This window comes from Misgurnus anguillicaudatus, chromosome 20, assembly GCF_027580225.2.
Source record: "Misgurnus anguillicaudatus chromosome 20, ASM2758022v2, whole genome shotgun sequence".
NCBI lineage: Eukaryota > Metazoa > Chordata > Actinopteri > Cypriniformes > Cobitidae > Misgurnus > Misgurnus anguillicaudatus.
This window is the reverse complement of record NC_073356.2, coordinates 27,768,287-27,781,254: the sequence shown is the minus strand read 5'-3', so window position 1 is coordinate 27,781,254 and position 12,968 is coordinate 27,768,287. Positions and strand designations below refer to the sequence as shown.

General features: G+C 38.7%; 1 protein-coding gene across 1 annotated transcript in view; it reads right to left on the bottom strand.

Moving 5' to 3' along the window:
• LOC129454956 (fibrocystin-L) overlaps positions 1-12,968 on the bottom strand; it is a 120,679-nt gene that overhangs the window by 24,939 nt on the left and 82,772 nt on the right. The window contains exons 30-38 of the mRNA XM_073858428.1: positions 8,538-8,659; positions 7,808-7,940; positions 6,897-7,089; positions 6,560-6,702; positions 5,927-6,031; positions 4,964-5,158; positions 3,707-3,877; positions 1,771-1,979; positions 226-1,204 (exon numbers count right to left, since the gene is read on the bottom strand). Coding sequence (XP_073714529.1) covers positions 226-1,204; positions 1,771-1,979; positions 3,707-3,877; positions 4,964-5,158; positions 5,927-6,031; positions 6,560-6,702; positions 6,897-7,089; positions 7,808-7,940; positions 8,538-8,659 — 2,250 coding nt within the window. The remainder of the gene's footprint in view (positions 1-225; positions 1,205-1,770; positions 1,980-3,706; positions 3,878-4,963; positions 5,159-5,926; positions 6,032-6,559; positions 6,703-6,896; positions 7,090-7,807; positions 7,941-8,537; positions 8,660-12,968) is intronic.

Sequence of the window (12,968 nt, the reverse complement as noted above, 5' to 3'; positions counted from 1 at the left end):
GGTCATTTTTATTTTGAGGTAAACTCTTTTAAAGGTGCACACTGTTCATGCGCCACCTGGCTGGAATTTTACATGCAAATAGTTTTCATTTATCACCACAGTAATAGGCCTTCTGGCTGTCAACCTGCTGTTTGTGAATCATGACCCTTGTTACTGTATGATGGTGATTTTGTTGCAAAACCAAAACCAGCTGCAACAGTTAAGGCACCAACCTTTACATCTTACCTGTTACAGGACTCACTGAGGTGATGTCTGGAGTTTGTTCAATGGAGTAGTTGAAACTTTGACTTGGGTACTGAACGTTAAACACCCAAATATCCACCTGCACCAGTCCCTCGGGATGAGGAGGTGTCAAACATTTCACTGTGTCTGGGGTCACTTCCAAAATCAAGCAGGGGAGGTTACCATCAAACATCACAGTGGTGTTTCCTTCCACAAAGCCATTTCCTTCAATCAACAGTGGAGTTCCTCCAGCAATGCTTCCTGATGTTGGTTTGATGGTGGCCTGTGGTGTGCTGGTCAGGGTGACGATTTCTGTGGCGAGACCTTTGCTCATGACAACTACCTGTAGAGAATGTGTGCCAGCTGGCAGGGCACCAACCAAAAGTGTGATGTTGTTATCTGTAACCTCTATGACTTCCAGTGTAATGCCGTCTGCAGATACTCTCAGATCAGCTGTATTGTTCCCAAAGCCGCTGCCAGTGATTAAAACAGTAGTAGAGTTTCCAGTAACAGAGTCAGGTGACACACTGGAGACAACTGGTGCAATAGATGCAGAATATTGAAACATGCAATCAGAACTGCAAGAGGAAGAGATGCTGTTGACGGAAACCACAACACTACCCCTGCGAGCCTGAGATGGCGAGGTGTTGCAAACCACATAAGAGTAGTTCATGAAAACCACGTCACATGGAGCGTTTGCTACCGTAACAGATGCGTTCAAGAAACCAGAACCTGAGATGAAGAGACGTGTTTGGCCGGTCGTACTGCCCACAGAGGGAGAGACAGAATCAACCACAGGTAGAACCACAAATCTGCGGTCGTACTCTTTTGGCATTGTCATGATGGCTGTACCCAGGTTGTTGACCCGGACGGTTATGGGAAGGGGGATGCCCACTGGAGCACCACTGTCAGGACTGAGTCTGCAGTTTATCTCAGTGGAGGTGCTGCTGATGATTTGACACGGATGACCTCCAACTTTGACCTTTGGTTGCCAAATGTAAACCAGAAGATAGTTAATTTAATTTCTGTATTACAAATTGTATGTATTACGTTGACAAATGGATTATGGCAAAGTTTTCACTCTTTCCAGTCCAAGAGATTTTAAATATCTTAACCACCAAGAAAAAAGGAAGATTTCCTGAATAAAGAAGTAGTTCACCCCAAAATTAATATTAACTTTATATTTTACTCACCCTCAAGCCATCTCAGGTATATATGATTTTCTTTTTTTAGCCAAACACTGCCAGTATTATATTAAATTATATTCTGGCTCTTTCAACTTTATAATGGCATTAGATATTGTGGTAAACTATCCCTTTATTCCTCTCTTCTGGAATGGTAATGTACATGATTTATAAAATAATGTTTAAAAAACATTTACATTTGGCAGATGCTTTTATAGATGTAAAAACATTGTACAGTGTATTCCGGCTCCATATTTTATCAGTACTGTACATTCTCTAAGAATTCATGATTATGATGATGGATTGATTTTTAATCTCTAATATCCCCTAAACATGAGAAAAGATGTTTTGTCCTGAACCTTACCTCATTTGCACAGGCCGTGTTGCTGAAACCAGATCCCAGGATGTTGATGATGTCATGTGTGGTACCGTGGTCAGGAGTAATCTTTTCTACAGTGGGACTGGCACAGGAAGTAAAACTGAAGTACAGACCATCAGAAGTCTTCAGCTGATCTTGGACACAGTCAGTTGTGGCCTCACACTCGGACTGCGATAAGCTCACTTGCATTGAGGCTGTGAATGCATACAGTAAAAAAAAGATTACACACCATAAAAAGTTGGATTAAAAAACATTACTTCAATTGGTAACACATAAACTTTCAACTTATGTGTTTGAGTTGAGAAAAAAAACGAGTTCATCCATGTATCCAACTTTTTACAGTGCATATCATGACCGATTCTTCATTAAGCCACATTTAAAATACTTTCTAATACTACCCAAGCCTTAAGTGCAAAGAAAACTACAAGCCACATTGATTTTTCTAAAAAGTAAAGACTGAGGTGCAACAAAAAAGTTTTATGCATCCTGACCAGACCTTCACAGCAACACTGACTCAACCAATGGCATTCATTAGGGACAACGTGTTCGTCCATCCAATAAAAGATGGTGAGTTTTCAAACATTTCTGAAAACAATGGGCCCTATCTTGCACCCAGCGTAATTGACTTTGTCAGTGACGCATGTATCATTCGTATTTTGCACCGGCGCACAGCGGGTTTTTACCTCCACAGACACACGTCTGCAAACTAGGGAATGAACTTGCGCTCCCTGGGTGGTTCAGCGCAAAAAGGAGGCGTGTTCCGGCGCAAACCATCTCTTATGCTATTTTGCAGTTTCAAAAAACAATTGCGCCACTGACCAGAAAAAAACTAGTCTAAAGACAGTGGTGCGTTGCGCGCTGTTCATTATGCTATTTTAGGGGGGCATGCTTGACCATAATGTATAGCGTGCACAACGTGCAAACACTTTGCTTATCTAATCTACACAGATGCAAAAGTTATTTTTGCAAATCATAAATTATTACAATAAAACACATTAACACATGATATAAGGGAAATCATTGTGGTGAGCATTGTGGTGATAGTTTTAATTTATTTTGTGTGGCTGCGTAAAAAAATTATTATGCAAATAACGATTAAAATATTTTCATAAGTTTGTTGTGTGTCTGTATTACGTTTATTTTATGTAAATAATTATTAAAATGTTTTCATAAGAAACCTTAATGTATGTGAACTTGGTTTCTAAGTGTACATTGTGGGTTGGACTGCTTGCGTTTCTTGGCTTTCAGCGGTGAGGGTGGACGCAGCGATGTCCTCTGCTGGCGTCAGGTCCTGTGTAGAGGCAGATCCACCTCCCGTTACACGGCGTGCCCGATTTATGCTGGCAAGCTTGAGATTCCCCCGTCTCCTGACATCATTGTAGTGCTTGCGGCGCAACGTCCTGGGTATGCCAGCTGATGAGACAATTGTGGCTATTTCCTCTCACGCCTGTTTAACCTACGCTAATTTGGGCGTGTTTCTCCCATCCCCATACAAAACAACTTCTCTGTCTTTGACTGCTCTTACAAGAACATGGGTCTTCTCGGCTGTGAACCGCTCCTGGTTTGCGCCTGGTAAATCCGTCATAATAATAGCAACCCACCATGGAACTTGCGCACTTGCATTTAAAGGGAATGTTGGATGACGTTCTGATTGGTTTATTTGATATTACGCCCAAACCACACCTATGAATAATGAACCTACTTCAGACCAACCCCTTATTAATTTGCGCTTGGCGCAAGAGTTATTTCTCCCGCCGGGAAAATAGCAACAGCGCCCAAGATCCGACCACAAAGTCACTTGCGCTTGGCGCTTCGCACTTGCTTTCAGATCGTTAAAATAGGGCCCAATGTGTTGATGATAGTGGCATAGAAATTACACACTGCAGCAGTTACATTTTTAACTTAAATGTACAAAGTTTACCTAAATTCACAGAGGCCTGAATTCCAGCTATAGACACCTGAAGCCCAACCGTTTTCTCCTCCAGAGGCCTGACTGTGACTACACCCTGTAGCGTCTTCTGGTTACTGTAGTCAATGTCCCCACTGCTATAGTAATAAACTCCAGGAGATGTGAAACGATAAGCAAAAAACCCTTTAAGGCAAAACACAGATACACAAAAAGATACATGGTCAGGGTAAGATTTTTTTCCTAAATAACATTGAGTCCTAATGGCATTTTCCTTTACTGTAAGGCAGCCTTATTTTACTGCAGAGTATTCTTTAAATTTACTGAAACTAGTCTTCACATGACCTTCCTACACTGTAAAACTTTATTTGCTGCCTTTTTTTGTTTAATCAACTCAGATTTATGTTATTTTAACTTGCCAGCAGCCATATCACCCTGTAGCCCAAGACAGCTTGCCCAATGAAGCTAAGCAGGGCTGAGCCTGGTCAAGACTTGGATGGGAGACCACCTGGGAAAACCTGGTTGTTGCTGGTAGTGGTGTTTGTGAGACCAGCAGGGGGTGCTCACCCTGTGGTCTGTGTGGGTCCTAACACCCCAGTATAGTGACAGGGACACTATACTGTCAAAAAAGCACCGTCCTTCGGATGAGATGTTAAACCGAGGACCTGACTCTCTGTGGTCATCCCAGGATGTCCTTCGAAAAGAGTAGGGGTGTGCCCTGGCATCCTGGCCAAACTTGCCCATTGGCCTACTAATCATCCCTCATACTAATTGGCTATATCAGTCTGTCTCCTCTCTACTAATAAGCTGGTGTGTGGTGGGCGTTCTGGCACAATATGGCTGCCGTCGCATCATCTGGGTGGATGCTGCACATCGGTGGTGGTTGAGGAGATTCCCCCGTTCATATGTAAAGCGCTTTGAGTACTGAGAAAAGCGCTATATAAATGTAACGAATTATTATTATTAACTTATTATTATTTATCTTTGACTTTGTTGTAACTTATAAAATATAGTTGAAAAATGTGAACTTCATTTTATAAGTTGTAGCAACTCATCTCTGGTCTAGAACATACAAAATAAAAAAAATAAAAAAAAACTTGCACTTGTAGAGTCAGAATGTTGTGTAATAAAATGCAACATTGTAAAAAAAAAAAGGCGCTATGTATATAAATATATGTGAGAGAATGATTTTTAGAATTTAAACAATTTCTAATAAATTTGAATGATTGACACACATGAATTGTGAGATAAGTGGTCATGTTATTTTCATACCTTTGGCAGTTTTGGTGTCTCCACTCTTAAAAACAAGGCCTTCGTGATCATAATCAGTACTGCTGAGACTAGACACACTGAAGACCCTGTAGCCCACATAAGAAACAAAAGCAGGTGCTTCCCAGCGCCAAACTACTGTATCTCCCACTGAGACTATAAGTGCAGAGGGACTCCAGAGGTAACCCTGACCATACACTAAACACACATATAGAATGATTTAAGGCACTGTATATGGGCATAAACAGGCAGATGTAGTCACAAAATAAATTTTATTACATAATACAACATAAAATTAGTGAATGTGCAAAAATACTTGATTTAAAAGCACAAAGCTTTTAAACCAAAAATTATTACATTGATGCTTAAGACAAGAAAATAATGTGACCCTGGACCACAAAACCATTCATAAGAAGCACGGGTATAGTTGTAGCAATAGCCAACAATACATTGTAGGTCAAAATTATTTTTATGCCAAAAATCTGTAGGACACTATGTAAACATTATGTTCCATGAAGATATTTTGTAAAATTCTTACCATAAATAACTCAAAATATATGGTAAGCACACGGAAAAAAAAAAACTCACAAAATTAGAATGTGTTGCTAAGGACTTCATTTGGACAACTTTAAAGGCGATTTTGCAGCCTCAGATTCCAGATGATCAAATAGTTATATCTCAGCCAAATATACCTATCCTAACAAACCAAACATCAAAAGAAAGCTTATATATTCAGCTTTCAGATGATGTATACATCTGGTTTTGTGGTCCAGGGTGTAAGCAAGATAAGAAAAATAAAGTAAATCCATCTCAATGTATTAATGTACTGTTCAGTATTTAGCAATATTACTTAAGTAAATAAACTAAGATAACCTTAGACTAATAAAGGACATCAGGTGATGGGAGAAAAAGTCGCTGCGGCATGTGATGTGCGTGACAGAGAAAGAGAAAGTAAAAGTATATTACCTGGGTGGACACCTTGGTTTGTCACTGTATATATTTTCTCTGTAGGCTGGGTTACACACGTCAGCTGATGTTCTGAAGCGTCTGTTATTTGGCATTGTGTGTCTCCTGTGATAAACACACAGTCTTGCTGAGTCATAATCGCAAATACATCTACAACCATTTTATTAAAAATTAATGGTCTGTATTTTTTGCGCTTTCACAGAACCAGGCTTTCTTCAGTTCCTAGACGTTACATTTTCTTCAGTTACATGATTTGTGATTCTTATTTCTTATGAATACATTTGTGTTACTCTGACCAGTAACAATAATAAATCAGTTGTTCCAGGGCCTGCATATTTCTTTCTGTACGAGTACTGGAGAGAAAACCATTTAACTTGAATCTTAAGTGTGTAATGTTTTAAGCTAAAATTCTTTCCTATACACATCTAACACATCTCAACTAGTCAAACACTTCATCATTGGCTAAACCAATGGCGCAAGTCTAACCAGAAACATTGTTATAAATAATTTTTTTTATATTTACGCTTGGTGCTTAAAACAGTGCATAAATTACACGCGTCACCATTAAAAATAGTGTGTTTTCTGTTGAAGTGAAGTTATTGACACATATTTGGTCCTGTTCTCTTGTCTTACCCAGAGTCACATTGTTGTCTTTTGGGACTGAGCTGAATCCAGAGCCGGTGATGGTGATGGTGGTTCCTCCATACAAGGAGCCCAGCGGTGGAGAGAAGCCTGTTACCTTCAGGACATACTCTATGGTGCTACTAACACCAGCACTGCAAAACACAAAAAGTACAAAATTTAAATAGTAGTGGGTGTATTTTACCATATGGTGGTTATCAAACACCATTTACAGTAAAAGTGAATTATAGGTCCCCATTAACTGTATTGAAGAATGAAGTGTTTTAGAGCTTTCAAAGTGTAGAAGTTTAAATTCTGCTGTTATTTATTAAAGTGAGTGATATGAGACCTGATTACAGCGTAGCCCTGATTCCCGACTCTCACACGGATGTCGTATACAGCTGGGCCGAGTGTGGGTAACATGCAGATAATGTTTTCATTGGTCCACAGCAACAATTCACACTCGGTCTCACCAATCAGAACAGAGCTGCCATTGACCTGCACCTCAAAATTTTTGCCCAAGATAGTGAGAACTCTGAGACCTTTGCCACAAAAAAACAGAGGTACAAGGTAGAAAATGTATATAATACATAGCACTTATTTTCATAATTTTGCATACTGCTTGGTGTCTGTTAAGTGGACTATCAGTTTCTGTTAACTATAACATAGAGGTCAGTTCCAACTTAATAAATAGAGTGACAGTATCGGCATACATGTAATTCTCAGATCTGAATACAATGAGATGTAACCGTTTGCAAATATAGACGGTTTCATCGGACGCACGTGATACACGTCTGGATCCGAACTTTACTTCCGGTTTCGTTTTTAATGGTCTGACTAGTTGCTAAACTGATCTCTTGAACAAATGCCTCATTATAATATAATTATAATTATTATTATTATTAAACATCTTAAAATAACCACTTAAGCAATGTCTTAGCAATATTTGTGGTAAACGTGGGATAAGCGGAATAATTAACTCCAGTCCTTTAAATTGAAAATAATGCAACATTATCACCTTGGATGTGCTTATTTTCGGATAATAAGCAGTCAATGGCAGTTATTCCTTACAAAACAATGGGAATTATCCTTAACATAACTGCCTAAATCCTTCTGTATAATTACAAAATTACATAGATGGATTAAATATTTTATATACGTTTTTTAGAAAGCCTTATTTTGTAAAGTTGAAATGTTTGATTTGGAGAAAAACAAATAGTTGAGGATTCATGCAATCAGAAAAGGTAACAAAACTTTTACCAAATACTGTTGTAGTTTGTGGGCTGACAGCAGTGATGGTGGCCATCAGAGTGTTGTTGTATGTGAAGGAGTTGGTTAAAGATGCTGTTATCTCTCCCATGGTCACTGTTACAGTCTGTGCACCTGCTGACCCCTAATTTATACATCACACAATAATATATATATTAACCAATAATGAATTAAGCATTAATAAATGTTAAAGTTAACGCTAATTAAGGCTATAATTTTGGTTAACATTTATTAATGCTTAATTCATTATTGGTTAATATACTGTTTCGCAGACTGGGTTTAGATTAATCCAGGATTATGCGTTAGTTATATTAGCCTATATTTCTACAAACATACCTTGCAAAAAATATACTGGTTTGCATTTTAAGACAAAACAATTGCACTGATATATTTTAAGATTTGTCAGTACAAGCTGTTTTTAGTTAAGACAACTCAATCAAGCATTTTCGTCTTGGACTGGACTTAAGCCCTGTCTGGAAAACCGCCCCTAAATGTACTGGAATTGTGTTTTGGGGGGATTTCTGTTGTTAATTGTCATGCACTGTCTGCATTATATTATTTGCCCAGTATTATATAGATGTGTTTGAATTGAAAATAATAATTTATTTATATTTTATACATAGAGATGTTTTATGTTTCCCCTACTTTTCAGATTATTCTCAAGCCCCTCAAAAGAAAATAAAGTAACAAAAAACTCAAGTAAAGCAAATTTTTCACTTACAGTAGGGACTATGCATTTCAGCTGGCTAAATTCTGCTTCAGTAACATTACATGACTGAGTGCCAATGGTGACTGCTGTATCATTACTGAATCCATAACCAAACACGGTCAGAATCACCCCTCCTGTGAAGCAAAAAAATATCATGTTAGTAACTTTAGTATCTGTTTATAAGAAAGAATAAAGAAACCTATAATGTGATTACTGAAAGACATACAGTACTTCATCTTACTTTAGTTTACAAATGATAGAATACATAAAGTGATTCATCTTGGCAAACAACCATAGGACATTTGGATTTATAAATACACTCTACATTTACTGGCTCGTAATCATAGGGGAACCATTTTTAGTGCTAAACATCAATCATCTATGTAGAACATGTGTAACACCATTATAGTCATGCCCTAAAAATGATACCTCTATGATTATGAGCTTTTAGTACTATTTAGCACTATAATAATAATAATAATAATAACTAGATATTAAAGTTTGAAGACAAACTTTATGTTGGCTTGAAAAAGCGTAGCTTGAACGTTTAAAGCGGTTTGACAGAAGTTTAGTTTAGTAGGCTATCTGCCTGTTAGAATGTTTAAGTATGAAGGTAGCATGATTAGCATGAAGTTAGCCTGATGTTAGCATGATTAGCATGAAGCTAACATGATGCTAGCATGATTAACATGAAGCTAGCATGATGCTAGCATGATTAGCATGAAGCTAGCATGATGATAGCATGATTAGCATGTAGCTAGCATGATGCTAGCATGATTAGCATGAAGCTAGCATGATGTTAGCATGATTAGCATGAAGCTAGCATGATGCTAGCATGATTAGCATTAAGCTAACATGATGTTAGCATGATTAGCATGAAGCTAGCATGATGCTAGCATGATTAGCATGAAGCTAACATGATGCTAGCATGATTAGCATGAAGCTAGCATGATGCTAGCATGATTAGCATGATGCTAGCATGATTAGCATTAAGCTAACATGATGTTAGCATGATTAACATGAAGCTAGCATGATGCTAGCATGATTAGCATGAAGCTAGCATGATGCTAGCATGATTAGCATGAAGCTAGCATGATGCTAGCATGATTAGCATGAAGCTAGCATGATGCTAGCATGATTAGCATGAAGCTAGCATGATGTTAACATGATTAGCATGAAGCTGGCATGATTAGCATGAAGCTAGCATGATGCTAGCATGATTAGCATGAAGCTAGCATGATGTTAGCATGAAGCTAACATGATGCTAGCATGATTAGCATGAAGCTAGCATGATGCTAGCATGATTAGCATGATGCTAGCATGATTAGCATGAAGCTAGCATGATGCTAGCATGATTAGCATAAAGCTAGCATGATGCTAGCATGATTAGCATGAAGCTAGCATGATGCTAGCATGATGCTAGCATGATTAGCATGAAGCTAGCATGATGCTAGCATGATTAGCATGAAGCTAGCATGATGCTAGCATGATTAGCATGATGCTAGCATGATTAGCATGAAGCTAGCATGATGCTAGCATGATTAGCATGAAGCTAGCATGATGCTAGCATGATTAGCATGAAGCTAGCATGATGCTAGCATGATTAGCATGAAGCTAGCATGATGCTAGCATGATTAGCATGAAGCTAGCATGATGCTAGCATGATTAGCATGAAGTTAGCATGATGTTAATATGATTAGCATGAAGCTATCATGATGTTAGCATGAAACTAGCATGATTCTAGCATGATTAGCATGAAGCTAGCATGATTCTAGCATGATTAGCATGAAGCTAGCATGATTCTAGCATGATTAGCATGAAGCTAGCATGATGTTAGCATGATTAGCATGAAGGTAGCATGAGGCTAGCATGATTAGCATGAAGTAAGCATGAGGTTAGCATGATTAGCATGAAGCTAGCATGATTTAACGTGAAGCTAGCATGATTAGCATGATGCTAACATGATTAGCATGACGCTAGCACTATTTAGCGTGCAGCTAACAAGATTTAACATGAAGTTAGCATGATTTAGCATGAAGTTAGCAAGATTTATTATGAAATTAGCATAAAGCTAGCATGAAACTAGCATGAAGCTAGTATGACTTAGCATGGAGCTAGCATGAACCTAGCATGACCCAAAGACCCAACCCCCATGTCTCTATGATGTTCAGACCAAGAGATATAAGGCTTTGTTTATTATGTTGCTAGGGTGCTCAAATTTGGTTGCTAGGGGCGTGGCTTAATGCCTCAATAAGAATCCTATTAAGACTGATTGGATGCCTGAGTAAAATGAGCCCACCCCTATGTCTCTATGACACTCTGGTGTAAAGATATCCATCTGGGCTTTTTATAATGGTAGTCTATGGGAGATGTTGCTAGGGTACCCAAAATTGTTGCTAGGGGCGTGGCTAAATAGCTTTGGGGCGATCCTAAGAGACTGATTGGATGACTGAGTAAAATGAGCCCACCCCCATGTCTCTACGACACTCTAAAGTAAAGATATTCCATCTAGGACGCGTTTATTCCCTTATATGGGCATGCTTCCTGCCCCATTATAAGTCAATGGGAAATTTTGGGGGCCTCTTACACCCCAGGGGTACAGCTTACACCCCATTGTGATGTATGTTCTTACAGAGCCTGTCAGCCACCTTAAATGTGGTAAGCCACAAGTTTCTACAAGTTTCTCACTCGCAGCTATGACGCGTCAAAGTTTGTCTCAATGTTAAGTCAATGGAAATTTTGGGGTGTTTGAGACCCCCGTTTAGGAATTCGGAAGGTCCCATCAGTTAGAAAAGATATAGCACACTAAGTCAGACCAGTCTGAAGGTCTGTGGAAAATTTGGTGCATGTAGCTTGAAAGCCCTAGGACGAGTTAGTGTCAGAAATTTGGGGGGGAGAAAAAGAATAATAATAACTAGATATTAAAGTTTGAAGACAAACTTTATGTTGGCTTGAAAAAGCGTAGCTTGAACGTTTAAAACGGTTTGACAGAAGTTTAGTTTAGTAGGCTATCTGGCTGTTAGAATGTTTAAGTATGAAGGTAGCATGATTAGCATGAAGTTAGCCTGATGTTAGCATGATTAGCATGAAGCTAACATGATGCTAGCATGATTAACATGAAGCTAGCATGATGCTAGCATGATTAGCATGAAGCTAGCATGATGATAGCATGATTAGCATGAAGCTAGCATGATGCTAGCATGATTAGCATTAAGCTAACATGATGTTAGCATGATTAGCATGAAGGTAGCATGATGCTAGCATGATTAGCATGAAGCTAACATGATGCTAGCATGATTAGCATGAAGCTAGCATGATGCTAGCATGATTAGCATGAAGCTAGCATGATGCTAGCATGATTAGCATGAAGCTAGCATGATGTTAACATGATTAGCATGAAGCTAACATGATTAGCATGAAGCTAGCATGATGCTAGCATGATTAGCATGAAGCTAGCATGATGTTAGCATGATTAGCATGAAGCTAACATGATGCTAGCATGATTAGCATGAAGCTAGCATGATGCTAGCATGATTAGCATGATGCTAGCATGATTAGCATGAAGCTAGCATGATGCTAGCATGATTAGCATAAAGCTAGCATGATGCTAGCATGATTAGCATGAAGCTAGCATGATGCTAGCATGATTAGCATGAAGCTAGCATGATGCTAGCATGATTAGCATGAAGCTAGCATGATGCTAGCATGATTAGCATAAAGCTAGCATGATGCTAGCATGATTAGCATGAAGCTAGCATGATGCTAGCATGATTAGCATGAAGCTAGCATGATGCTAGCATGATTAGCATGATGCTAGCATGATTAGCATGAAGCTAGCATGATGCTAGCATGATTAGCATGAAGCTAGCATGATGCTAGCATGATTAGCATGAAGCTAGCATGATGCTAGCATGATTAGCATGAAGCTAGCATGATGCTAGCATGATTAGCATGAAGCTAGCATGATGTTAATATGATTAGCATGAAGCTATCATGATGTTAGCATGAAACTAGCATGATTCTAGCATGATTAGCATGAAGCTAGCATGATTCTAGCATGATTAGCATGAAGCTAGCATGATTCTAGCATGATTAGCATGAAGCTAGCATGATGTTAGCATGATTAGCATGAAGGTAGCATGAGGCTAGCATGATTAGCATGAAGCTAGCATGATTTAACGTGAAGCTAGCATGATTAGCATGATGCTAACATGATTAGCATGACGCTAGCACTATTTAGCGTGCAGCTAACAAGATTTAACATGAAGTAAGCATGATTTAGCATGAAGTTAGCAAGATTTATTATGAAATTAGCATAAAGCTAGCATGAAACTAGCATGAAGCTAGTATGACTTAGCATGGAGCTAGCATGAACCTAGCATGACCCAAAGACCCAACCCCCATGTCTCTATGATGTTCAGACCAAGAGATATAAGGCTTTGT